This window comes from Schistocerca serialis, chromosome 10, assembly GCF_023864345.2.
Source record: "Schistocerca serialis cubense isolate TAMUIC-IGC-003099 chromosome 10, iqSchSeri2.2, whole genome shotgun sequence".
NCBI classification, from domain to species: Eukaryota; Metazoa; Arthropoda; class Insecta; order Orthoptera; family Acrididae; genus Schistocerca; species Schistocerca serialis.
In genome coordinates, this window is record NC_064647.1 from 204209402 (window position 1) to 204222171 (window position 12770).

The following is a 12770-nucleotide window of genomic DNA, read 5'->3' on the forward strand; positions in this document are numbered from 1 at the left end:
AAATGTTCTACTTGCACATCTAAGTGCACGCTATAGATGAAAAACGCTCAGCGCTTCTGGCCAGAGCATGATGCGATACACCACCCCTTGCCGTTGTCCATTGCCCTATCGCACACATTTTGTGCACTCTGGTATGACAGTGATCCTGAGCTGTTGCCCACATGTATGGGGCCAGACAGTATGTCTGACTGTTTTTGGTTGTTCCCTTTATAATTTGAATGCCTGCTGCTACCACCAAGCAAGGATCAGGAAATAAATTTGATGCAGTGACACTTCATTAGAAAATGGAAAGAGAAGTCAATATATTTTTTAGAATATCTGTGAAAGTTTAGATTGTAGTGTAATTGAACAATGATTATATGTTTTCAAGTGATACGATAGGTATTCGTAGTAAATACATTGTTTTTTTTTTTTTTTTTTAAAAAAAAGGAGCACTAATACATAAAAAGCTTTTATTACATGCAGCTTAAAGCTATTTTTCTACATAATTTCCCCCTACATTTTGGCACTAGTCATATTGGGAAATAAGTTACAACTCTTCCACTTGTGAACTGAGTCACACTTTGACACTCTCCTTTAACTTGTCATCATCTTCAAACCACTGAAACCCAAGACATTTTTTCATCTCTGGAAACCAGCAAAAACCACTGGCATTTTTTGTATGTATGTTAATGGAACTGACTATCGAAATAACCCTCATGCATCCATGGCTCGAGAGCTACATATGGTGAGTTAGCTGCTATTTTATTGAATTATTATTCTTTCTTGAAATGTCTTGGGTTCAGTTTATATATAGACAAAAAACTTCCGAAGCTTTCAAATTCAGATTTTCCGTTAAGAAATTATCTCCTCCTGTTACTGAATGTTAATGTGATACTGTTATTTTCCATAGGTTTGTCAGACATTCCTGGAGAAGAAATGGTGAAACTGTACTGCCCAAAGTCTAATGACGTGTATGTTCCAAAATCCACCAGACATCACAAAGTGGATGGAGCTTTCTTTGGAACGTCATTTCCTCAGATGGTTTTCATGGTCCACCCAGAGTGTCGTCCACCGAAACCAACACAACAATTTGTTCCAAGGTATGTCACATTAAAATGAATAATTATCTTCTTTCCTCTTACAGATATAAAAAAAAAGATATCAGTTGTGGTAGCTGATAAGTTTTTAGTTTCTATACAACATTCTACAAGGTAATTTTTTTAAAATATGTCTTACAAGAACAAAGCAAAAACCTGGAAGTTGGTTTGGACACCACAGTGTATTGCCTTCCTCTGACTCTTGAACTCTGACAGGTGTACCCATAGTTTAACATGGATCCTGAACCACTGTACATCTTGGCAAATTCACAGTAATAAATGTAGCCAGTGGTGAAGGTAGTGACAGGTGACAGATTAAAATCCTCGGAGTGACTGGGGATTGAACCTGTGACCTTTGTAGTTGTTGCCTGGCACTTCACTCCCACTGACCCATTGTGAAGATGTCTTAAGTTTTAGAATAATGCTACAGAATTGTTCTCATTAAACCATTCTATATGATTGTATCATTTCCTGTTTGGCCCACAGTCCTTTAGTGCTTTTTGCCAGGAATGAAACATCCATCCTTATGTTGGGGGAGGGAAAGGGGTGGGGGGTCCATTTCACAATCCTGCTGATTATGTAGCAACAGGAGAAGAATCACAGTTCTCCTCCTTTCAGAAGCAGCTTCAGATATGCTGTAGCGAAGTGTGTTGGGACAGTTGTTCATACTGTGTATTAAACCTTTCACTGATGCGGACATGTATATGCATCCTGCTGTGTCATTCACCAGGTGTGTCATTCACTGTAATGTAAGAGCTAAAATCAAACATACACAAAGTTTACACAATGTGTTTCTACATCGGTAAACTATTTAAAATTGCATGTAGTATTTTACGTAATTTGATGCAACACAGTAAGCATGCTGGCTGATGAAAAGAAATTCAGTTCTTTATTGAGTGAAGATATCAGAGTAAGAAATCAAATTTTTCACCTAATAGTTCTTGAAAAAATGGATGATAAGTATTTCGGGTTGGCTGGAACGCTCTCTCTTAGCACAGGCACCAGAATTTGGTGAGCAGTATGGCCATATCAAAAGCTGCCCTCAGCACAGAATGCAGAGAGCACATCTGTAGCAGAAAAGGGTTAATGACTTGGCACACAACATCAGTAGTAATTTTTGCAGGTGGTGCAGTTGTCTATAATGATATAAAACCTGAGAAAGCTGCACAAACATCCAGTCAAATCTTCGTATGATTTCAAATTAGTGCAAAGATTGGCAACTTTTTTTTTTTCTTTGAAAAATGTAAAATTGTATATTTCAAAAAATGCCGAAATGTGGTACAATAGATTATCAAGTATTTCAAACAATTGGAGATGGGACGTGTTCGGATAACTGATCATTCACGAAAACATATTGCACCAAAGGCCATAGGAATATGAAACAAAGAAACAATGAATTAACACAAAACTGTACGTTGAGTTTTTGTACACATGTCTTACAAAAACACAGAGAACTGAGGCTACATAGTGTGATTTTGAAAGTTCAAAGTGGCCATTGAAATAGACCTACAGTTTAGGGAAAAAATTCTGCAAATCTGTTTTGGCTTCAGTGTGTTAAAACTTTGTTTATTGCTGTTAAATCTGGCAATCGTTTTAAAGGCAGTAATTGGACAGTATCCCACTGTTCTTGGTGTTCAGATCCTTTCAGAACTGAAAATAAATTAAAATAACTTTAGCCATCAGTAATGCATTACATTATTTATGCAACCAGTTTCAGTCTGCCATTAAACCACCTTAAGGCTCTTCATCCAACGTGAATTGGGAGAAACCCAATAACGTGCACGGTCATTGGAGCAGCCAATATCATACGCTGAAGCACCAAAGAAACTGGTATAGGCGTGAGTATTCAAATACAGAGAGATGTAAACGGGCAGAATTTGCTGCTGCAGTCCGCAAGACCTACATGAGACAGCAAGTGTCTGGTGCAGTTGTTAGATCTGTTACTGCCACTACATTGGCAGGTTATCAAGATTTAAGCTTTACACCTCACCAGGGCCTGTCAACACAGACATTGGACTGTTGATGACTGGAAACATGTTGCCTAGTCCGAGTGTTGTTTCAAATTGTATCAAGTGGATGGACTTGTACAGGTATGGAGAGAGCCTTGTGAATCCGTGGACCCTGCATGTCAGCAGGAGAGTGTTCAAGTTGGTGGACGCACTGTAATGATATGGAGCCTGTGCAGTTGGAGTGATATGGGACCCCTGATACGTCTAGATATCACTCTGACATAAGTATCCTTTCTGATCACCTGCATCCATTCATGTCCATTGTGAATTCTGACAGACTTGGGCAATTCCAGCAGGACAATGTGACACGCCACAAGTCCAGAATTGCTACAGAATGGCTCCAGGAGCACTTCTGTGTTCAAACACTTCCGCTGGCCACCAAACTCCCCGGATATCAACATTATTGAGCATATCTCGGGTGCCTTGCATCGTACTGTTCAGAAGAGATCTACACCCCCTCGTACTCTTATGGATTTATGCACAGCCCTGCAGGATTCATGCTGTCAATTCCCTCCTGCACTACTTCAGACATTAGTCAAGTCCATGCCATGTCATTTTGTGGCACTGCATGCTCATGGGGGCCCTAAACAATATTAGGCAGGTGTACCAGTTTTCTGTAGCACCCCAGTGTATAACTGGTGTGCGCAGATCTCTGGTTCGCATGACACTGTCTCTTTGTTCATCGTACGAATCGTCTGAAGGAAAGCGCTGATTCCAAACTTCATCCCGTACATCACCCTGGTGTTGTTATTTTCACGATTTTTCTGTGTAAGCTTCCCTCTTCACTGGCAAGTACACTTGCATATTATGTAATGGGTTTAATTTTCTTTTTGATGTTTAATATTGTTGTATTTCTGAGAAAGTTGAACAATTTTGGGCCGTTCTTGAAGAACAGTTAGAGAAAATACCATCTAAGAACATAAAGATCCTACTAGGTGACTTCAACGCTCAATGGGAATAGAACCGCAATTCATATCAACAATTGGAAAGTATCCTGCTCACAAGATGACTAACAGAAAAGGTATAAGACTCTTCAATCTGTGTCGATCCTTCAGTTTTCAGATAATGTCAACATTTTACAAACACAAGCCAAGTAAACCGAAGACTTGGCGATCACCAGGCAGTGTGTGTGGAGAGAAACAGATTGATCATGTAGCAGTCTCTAGGAGAGCAGTTAAGGAAATAATGAATGTTAAAGTACAGAGAGGTGCCTAGTTTGACTCGGATCGTTACCTCTCCAAGATCAAAATGAATTTCATCCTTCTCAATAAGGCTGTGTAAACCGGAAATAAAGTTCATAAATATGACATTGCTAAGCTCAAAATCAGTCAAAACGTATTGGAACAATAACACTAGCATCTGACATTTCAATCCCATAAATGGACAGACATTGCCTCCAAGATCCAACAAGCATCTAATACTGCAATCCTGACAGCTAAAAAGAGAAAGTGTAGATGGTGGAATGAGGTTTGTGATGAGGTGGTGGCTGAAAGAACAAATACATGGAAAAAGTGGAACTCTACCAGGAGACCTGAAGATTTTGATGTATTCTGTGAAGTTCGAAAATATGCAGCCAGAGCTCTATGGATGGCTAAGCAATTATGTGAGAAACAGCAGTTAGAACAGATTGATCAGGATTTCCGGAGAAACAATGACAGAGACTTCTATCAGACGTTCAAATTCAATTTGAAAGGATACCAAGCCCCTAGTCTTTGTTTTAGAGACGAAAATGGAAAGCTCGGCCTGAACAACAAAGAAGACTGCACCATCATGTCTCATTATTTTGAAAACCTACTTAATTGTGATGAACCGAAAGAAAGATTCCTTGTATGTGCCACGATTCACAAACTACCCAACTCATCTCCACCTAGTAAAGAGGAGATCAAAGAGATCATCATTAACCTTAAGAATAATAAGGCATCTGGAGAGGATTCAGCAGTGGTGGAAATAATGAAACTTTAGATGTACTAGCCCAACTTTTTGAGGAGAACTGGGATGATACCAACTGAATGGCAGTCAGTGTTAATCCAGCCTCTACACAAAAAAGTCGATAAAATGATTAGCAATAACTATAGGGGCATCTCATTAGTATCTGTTCCATTTAAGATTCCCTTCAAAGCAATACAGAACAGAATACAAGGTCATCTTGAGCAACTGATTGGGGAGTATCAAGCTGGTTTTCGAAAGGGTTGTTCTTGCCCAGAACAGATCTTTAACCTTAAGAACATCATCAGGTACAAAAAAAAAAAAACAGTAGGAAATATCTACATGGTCCTGTTTGTTGATTTTCAGAAGGCATATGACATCCGACTGTCAGGAATTAATGAATATTTTGGAAGAGTTTGGGTTAGATGATACATCAAGAAAGCTGATCAAATGAACTCTAACACAGTGTCAAAAATAAAATTTATGGGTGTGATATCAGAACACTTTACAGTCAGAACGGGCATAAGACAAGGAGATGGACTATCCCTACTCCTTTTCAACTGCACTGCATCTTGGAAAAGGTCATTCGAGATTAGAGAAAGTTGTTAGCTCAAGAAGAAACAGATGAAGAGTGGTTCAGACTTGGTCCTAAGAACAGCTTGGCCTTTTGACCTGGCCATTTTTGCTAATAACATAGTCAGCAGTCAACAAGATCAATAGGCTGTGAGAAATTGCTGAAAAAGTTGCACTCCAGATCTCCATTCAAAAGACAAAATATATGACGAACAGCTTCAATGGACGTGAATGGATGGTCACCAATCTGGGAAAAATCGGACGAGTTAAGAATTTCAGGTATCTCTGTGAAGTCATCCATGAGAATGGGTTAGAAGAAGAAGCAATTAATGCCAGGATGAGGAAGTTAGACCAAGCATACCACCTGACGAAGAATGCCTATAACAAAAAGTCTATGAGTATAGGGTTCAAGTTCTGACATTATAATACAGTTGTAAAACCTGAGGGCTTATGTGCGTCTGAAACTTTGACCATGAATAGACAAGGTCAAGCTGAGCAGCTGGAAAAGCGAGAGTGTAGGATATTAAGGAAAAGCCTAGGTAATAGATGGGTTGATGGACAATGACGAATGAGAGCAAATGAGGACTTGTACAGTAAGACAGAACCTATCACAGTATACATTAAGAAGAGACGGTTGTTATTTTACGGTCATCTCATGAGGATGGATGGTGACTGACTAACTAAAAGAATATGGAGTTTCATCCAATGTAAGAAAACGTTGCCAAGATGATTCAAAGAATGTGAAAAAGATCTTGGGCAGATTGGTATCTCAGAAAGAGAGATTCCTGACAGGAACAAATTTAGAAGATTGGTGAACAACTACAAAGGTTTTAAAATGGCATCGACATCCAATAGATGATGAGGACCATTATCCGAAGAGCATAAACAGGCACTTCTTGGAGGGCTCAGAAGATACTGGCAGGAAGTCAAAGCTGGAACAAGAACAAGACATACACAAAAATTAAATTGTTACCACACAGTCCGTAGAGGCTCAACTAGATAATAAAAACAAAATAAAAAAAATTGTTGTACTTCAAATGCTAACAATTTGTTTACATGTAGTCACCCTTGCAAAAGGGTACCACAGCACCACATTCTGTCACAAGCGAAAGTTCAGCTGTCATCACTGAATAGCAGCAGTGACAGTTGCCAGTGAAGGGCAAACTGTGGAACTGAGCAGCCCAGCGACAGTGGAACGTGTGAATGCTCATATATGCAACTTGGAATTTGCCAGATGGAATGTTTTCAGTTATGTTTCATTTGACAGTACTTGGATAATCAGTTCTCTACTGCATTCTATAACTACCACATCAGTGCATTCAGTTGAAATATGCCAATTAGTACAAATACCTGGATTTAACAGTTTGCAAGGATATTAAATGGAAAGATCACTTAGACAAAATTGCAGGTTAGGCAGGTGGCACACCTCAGTTCATTGCAGGATACTGGGAAAATGCAGTTGGCCTGGAAAGGAGACTACTTTGAAATGACTTCTGCTTCCCATCTTAGAATATTGCTCTGGTGACACACAACAGATATGACTAACTGGGGACATTAAAATTATACAGTTGATGGCACAATAGTAGCAAGTTTGTGAGATTCGTAAGAGAGCATCACAGAACTGTCATAAAACCTGAATTGGCAGATGCTTGAAGACAGATGCCAGATATCTTGAAAAAGCCTGCTTACAAAATTTTGAGAACTAGTATTAAGTGAACAATCGAGAGACGCTCGTCACTCTTCATCCCCCTACGCATCACTCCAGCAGCACCTGCAAAGACAAGATAACACTAGTTACGGATGATACAGTGATGTTTAAGCAGTAATTCTTCCCATGCTTCGTATGCTACTGAAGCAGAAGGAAACTAACGTATGGTAAGATAAAAAGTACCTTTTGCCATTCACTTCATAGTGGTATTGCAGAGTGTGTTTGTAGATGTAGAGGTTTCCTCTTCTAACTGCCAATGAAGGTCCCAATTATCAGATCAGTACGATAAATGTATGTTATTGTTATGCATGTCATTTCTAATGCAGCCTCCATTCAGATACTATTGTAGGGAAAGAAAGTGACTGCCAGATGTATGTTGCTGACAAGGATTGTGTAGCCACACTGTGTTTCATATGCCCTCACATTCTGTTGGAATGTGTCATTTGTGTTGCCCAGAATAGACGTGACCTGGTTTTCACTCTCACATTAAAACTTAAATTTTATAGTTAATGAATACTTATATGGAAGACTTAATGGAAGTCAAAATTTTTCTACAGATTTGCAGGTCCACAATAATGATACATTATATTGCGGTATACAAGGATGGTTTGATAAGTCTGGTGAATTTCCATTAAAAAATTGAACGTTCTTCTTTCACCTTCATGGTTGGTAAGCTTGATTATTCCTATGATTGTATAAAGAATTTCAACAATATACAGCGTGCAGGCCATTGTTGACAGCCTCTGAATTGATGCGATACTGGTGACGAAAATTCTCACAATTGAACAAGAATAAATTCTTAAAAAGTTTGTACTCCTTGATACTTGGAATGCCGTTGAAAATGATTCTAATATCTGGGAAAGATAGGTAACATGTCACAAACCGTGGTTTTTCGCTTACAATGCAGAAACTAAAATGTCTGTCCATGCAACAGAAGGGTCCAACTTCACCAAGAGCGAAAAGAGCTCTAATGAGCAAGTCGAAATTGGATACTCGGAGAATTGTGTATCGTCTTGGTTCTTGAAGGTCAAACTATTCAGCATTACTATCTTGAGGTTCTTGCTCAATTTCTTCAGAAAATAAGAAAGAAAGATCTGAACTGTGGAAGAACAAGTTGTAGGTTCTGCATCAAGACAATGCACTGGCTCATAGCACATTGTGTGTTAAGAAGTTTCTAGGGAGGACAGCATCCCATTGTTTGATCGCGCACCGTATTCTCTTGACCTAGCAGCATGTGACTTCATTAAAAGGAACAAGATTTCAGTCCATTGAAGAACTGAAAGAAAAAGTGGCACACATCATTGAGGAGCTCACTGAGGAGGACATCCAGCACTGTTTCCATCAATGGAAAATTTGCATGGTGTATAGGGATAGAGGAGGGGAGTATATTGAGGGTGACAATAACTAGATATGTATTTTTCACAGCAATAGTCCTGTTATTGCGTAGTCACACTTTGTATGGTAGATTTTAATGTCAGGTTCTGTATAAAATGAAATAAGGCAGTAATTATTTTACCCCCACCCCCTCCTCCTTTTGCCTTGCAGTTATCCCATGGGCTAAAGACCCCTTTATGTCAGTGTGTCAGTGCCAGGACGTCAATTTTCTAAAAGAGTAAGACACAGTTCTGCCAGAGAGAGAAAGAGAGAGAGAGAGAGAGAGAGAGAGAGAGAGAGAGTGGGGGGGATAAGGAATCGCCTTGGAAGATTAGAAGTGTTTCAAGAATCACTGTTAAGTATGAAACATTTGTGCCTTAGTAAGATGTTCACTGCTAGTTAAGTGTGCAGTGCAGAATTCATGTAATCATAGAAGTTGCTAGTTTGAATCTCACTGGTAGCATTATTATTATTATTATTATTATTAAATTCTATCTGTATTAACAAATGGAAATGATTATTATCAAATATTGAATCACATTTTTTTGATAGAAGTATCATTTCCATAGTGTCATTACTGATGACAGGAAAATAACTCAGAATTTGATACAGATATTTGAAGTACTTTATTCACAAAACAAATCATTAATACTTTTCAGTCTCTGGAAATAAGAACAGTTGTTCTTTTTTATTTTTCAATTTGATTTTTCCCATTTTTGCACCACATTTCTCATGCTATGTACTTGACAATTCTAATGCTCCTGTCGTGACTGCCTCAGATTGTACGGCTTCAAGATCCACCCCCTGGCATACCAGATCCAGGCAGAAGAAGGGCAAGGACGCAGGGCTCTGAAAGCAGGCAGCGGCACACCCGGTGCGACGAGTGGTCACTGATCACGTGTGTGGCGCGCACCCCTCGGCTCCGCTGCTGAAGGGTGTGCGCAGGACGGCAACCGTTCCTCACTCGGCAGTCTCAACACGTACCTCTGATCTGCAACATGAGTTTGCTGCACTTCCGAAACATTCTGAATGTGTGGTAGACATTTGCTGGTTTTTATGAGTAAGTGGGCAGCATCACAATTTACAAGCAAGCGGATCGAGGTAAAATGAGCTATAATATTGCAGATCACGTTATGCATTGTATTGACTCTGCACGTGGCATTCCAAAAGTGATAGTGTTTATTTCGTTATAGCTGTCAGTGATGTACACTATCTTTATTTGCGCTTGCCACACAGTGGAGTGGCTTCGTTTTTAACCTGATTGAAAGAAATATTTGTATTATTTCTGAGCAACCAGCTTGTATGTATTTGTCTTGCTTGTACTGATAGTTGGCGGTTGCTACAGTCTCTCATTGTAAGAGAGTGAAATGCCTGTCAAATTCTATATGTTTACAAAACTCTTTTAGCACCAAGTTTACTGGGCATGCTGCCGTCATCAGCAGAGAACTTCTCAGAAAAGATACACTATTTTATGTCCCCAAGAACATTGAATTGGCATGAGAAACTCTTTAATGTTGTTTAGAACAAAAGGACAATTTCTTAGTAGTGTATTAGCGCAAGATATTTAAATTATTTTTATTGGTGCTTATTAAGTACAATTTTTTGTTACCAGAAGACTGATTTATAAACTATTTACTTAGTATCTGGTAGCTGTGTTTGGTGCAAATGTAAGAAGATTGTCTATGCTTTTTTGTTGAGTTTGTGTGGTGAATACTTTTTTCAAGTGTGAAAGTAGATCTCATACATGTGAATGAATACATCCCTTTACATATTGGACTTTATGGAGAATAAGAATCTCAGGTTATGTGAACAGTTGCAATTTCTGTATGTGACTGAATTCAGAATGGTAGTCACAAATGTTTGGTAAGGTCTTTGTACGTTTGTGCTGCTCCTGAGTTGTTGTACGGAGTCATTTTGCATTAGAATGGAATTCGTGGAAGGTTACGTAGTCTGTATATGTTTTACAATTACAAGAAAATAAAATAAGTTAGAATTGTGATGTAGTTTGAGGAGAGAAGAAGGTGCTGAGTATTAATCAGGGAAGAAAGCGAATTTATGCTAAGAACGAATGTCACTAAGACAGGAAATGAAAGTAATATCCTTCCTTTAAGTGCGCACAATACACTGTGACATGTAAATTGCTGAGAAACTACAAGCTATTAACAAATACTACAGCAGAAATTTTGAGTAGTTTGAACCATATAGAAAGGTACTCGTACAAGTAGGATTCAAAAATATTCTTAAGTTCTTGTAGTGCAGTGTTGTTAAGAAATAAAGAGGTAAATATGTGTTAGAAATGTGTTGTGACATACATATGAAAAAATCTGATTTCCAAAACTGTTGAATGTCTGAGTAATGTAAAATCCTTCCTAATAGTTTGTCTTCTATGAGTGTGACAAACATAGCCACTCACAGAAAATTGAAGCAACTTCCTAATAGAAATGTTGTGCTCACAAAAATTGAGAGAAAAAAAAAATTACGATAAAACTGTAATGGAACACAAATTTGTATCCAATTTAAATACATTTTCTGGATGTTCATATGAAATTGATTAGTCAAATGCTGAAATATTTCATCTTGTTGGCTGTTTTCTTCATCAGCCATTAGTGTGTTATTGTCATATAATTATGGGTTTAGATTACATTGTTGCTTATTATGGTTGGTTGTGATGTTTTCCCTTACAGTGAGCATAAATGATTCACTTTAGTATCATAGCATATTGTTTATAGCTATTCAACTTTGTATGTGACTTTCTGCAGCTACTTATCGTATGCTGTAACCGAGATCTGTGCTGGTGGAGATGTTTCTCTTCCTGCAAACCATCAGTTTTATGTACTTCATAAAACTTTTTATTAACAGCACTTTGTGATACAGGGTCATGCAGAGTATTTGCAATACTGTGTTAAAGTCCAAGTAATTTGTTCAGTCCATGTTATTTCTAAGTGCATCCAAAGTTATCTATGGCACAACTTGGGTGTTCTTCAGTATAAAAGAACATTGTCGCAGATTTATGGATCAGATACTAAAAACGCTGATGGCTTACTCTGTTATATTCTCCACAAAAATTGCCAGATAACAGAAAATATTTTGTGATACATTGTGTGTTCAAGAACAAAGAAACTTTGTTACTTTTAAAGAGAAGAGTAATGGTGCTGATTACTTCTAAAACTTTCTAGTCTGCAAGTCAGTGGTGCTTTTCATACAACACAAAAGCAATAAAAGCCATTCTTCCCTCTTATTTTCTTCTTTTTTTCTGATATTATTTTGCATATTGGGAAATAGTTTCCTAAATAAAGGCAGGACAACTATTTAAAAAAGTATTACAGATTATTGCGCATAGGAATAAAAATAAAACTGTAACAGCTACAACATATAGTTAAAACTGCAAAGATACTTACAGATGTGTACCAGCTATTTCACAGACTAACAAGCAACCCTTGCAATATGGTCAGTCTTCTGTTTGCTTCGTACTGACAGGTCACCGCCTGGAAATCAATTTCTTATTGCAGTGCAGTGCAGTTCTCTAAAAAAATAACTTTCGAAAAATAGATCATCTCTGAGCGAAGTAAAAAAGACACACATTTTCCTATTTATCTTCCTAGATATTTGAGGTGCATGTCGTATAATTATTTTTCACTAGATGTATTAAGTGAGAAATTTTTTCTCTAAAAAATGGAGCACTTCTTGTACGCCATTGTGTCTGATATGCCAACAAATACAGTATCTTTTGTTTGTACATACTGAATTGTTTCCAACAGATTTATAAGGTATTCTGATATCACAGAATTACGCTTCCCATCTCATCACTGCAAATATGAGACAAATTAGAAAAAAAAAAAAGAAAAATTATTAAGAACATTCTAAATGCCATTGCCATACCAGGAAACTGACTGGTTCTCAGTGCCAATAAGAACACTTTTGTTCCAAGAGCCATTAATATATGGGCACTTAAGTTTTATTTCTGATAATAGTACAGAAATATAGCAGTAATATTTTAGCTTGTTGAACAGTAGTCAGCAAATACTATTTCTCATGTATTTATATTTGTATGAGAGGAAAACGTTATAAAATCATGAAAAAAAAGCATCCTTCACTATTGAA

The 12770-nt window shown here is 37.8% G+C and overlaps 1 protein-coding gene across 5 annotated transcripts in view; it reads left to right on the top strand.

Annotated features, from left to right (window-relative positions):
* Positions 1-10966, top strand: part of LOC126424946 (casein kinase II subunit beta-like) — a 59858-nt gene extending 48892 nt beyond the window's left edge. For all 5 annotated transcript variants that reach the window (XM_050087806.1, XM_050087805.1, XM_050087803.1 and 2 more), the window contains exons 5-6: positions 893-1082; positions 9449-10966. In XM_050087806.1, coding sequence (XP_049943763.1) covers positions 893-1082; positions 9449-9563 — 305 coding nt within the window. In that variant the 3' untranslated portion in view covers positions 9564-10966. The remainder of the gene's footprint in view (positions 1-892; positions 1083-9448) is intronic.
* The last annotated feature ends 1804 nt before the right edge of the window (positions 10967-12770 follow it).